The sequence below is a fragment of the Erithacus rubecula genome (assembly GCF_903797595.1).
Source record: "Erithacus rubecula genome assembly, chromosome: 9".
NCBI lineage: Eukaryota > Metazoa > Chordata > Aves > Passeriformes > Muscicapidae > Erithacus > Erithacus rubecula.
Window position 1 is genome coordinate 30,348,255 of NC_136660.1, and position 642 is coordinate 30,348,896.

At 35.4% G+C, this 642-nt stretch overlaps 1 protein-coding gene across 1 annotated transcript in view; it reads left to right on the top strand.

The window, feature by feature from the left end:
* The window catches only part of WDR11 (WD repeat domain 11), a 33,056-nt gene extending 32,793 nt beyond the window's left edge, over nucleotides 1-263 (top strand). Inside the window, exon 29 of the mRNA XM_079313295.1 lies at nucleotides 1-263. This exon is cut by the window's left edge and continues 38 nt beyond it. Within this exon, the coding sequence (XP_079169421.1) occupies nucleotides 1-120 (120 nt within the window). The 3' untranslated portion in view covers nucleotides 121-263.
* Nucleotides 264-642: the final 379 nt, after the last annotated feature.

Below are 642 nucleotides of genomic sequence, written 5' to 3' on the forward strand. Positions count from 1 at the left end.
AGCTTGAAGCTCCTGGGCTTTAAGGAGGGAGCTGCTCTCTTTGCCTCAAAAGCAGGAGAAAGTGGGAAGGAGCTTCTGACTGAGCTCAAAGAGTCGAAGGAGGAGGTGACAGAGGAGTGAGAATTCCATATTTGTGAGGTTTTCTGGCAGACTGGGATCCCCCTGGGTGAAGATACATTTTTCTCTTGAATCACTGTAATAGCTGATCTGTGTGATTTGAGCAAATACTGTTAAATGTGTTCCAAGTCAGGATTAAGAACTGTGGTGTTGCTTTTTTGTTAAATTTGTCTGCACTTTCACAAGAGGGGAAAGAAGCTTATCATAAAGTTATACAGTAATATTTCCACTTTTTCAACTGTAGCAGGAATCAAATTTAAAAATGTGTTGAAAGGCTTCCATACCTCTGTAAAAGTCTGGTCCATTTACTTTTAAAAATCAAATTTTAATAGGACTTCAGTACCGTTGTATTTATATGTAAAAATGATTGAGTCTGTACTGTAAAAATATAAATATATTTAAAAATAAATAGAGATCACAAAGCACACAGTTCTTTCCTGGAACATCATGTTTTTTTTCAGTCCAATTTCTTGTTTAAAATTGCTGTTATTTTAAATCAATTCACTGTATTGTCATTTCCATAAC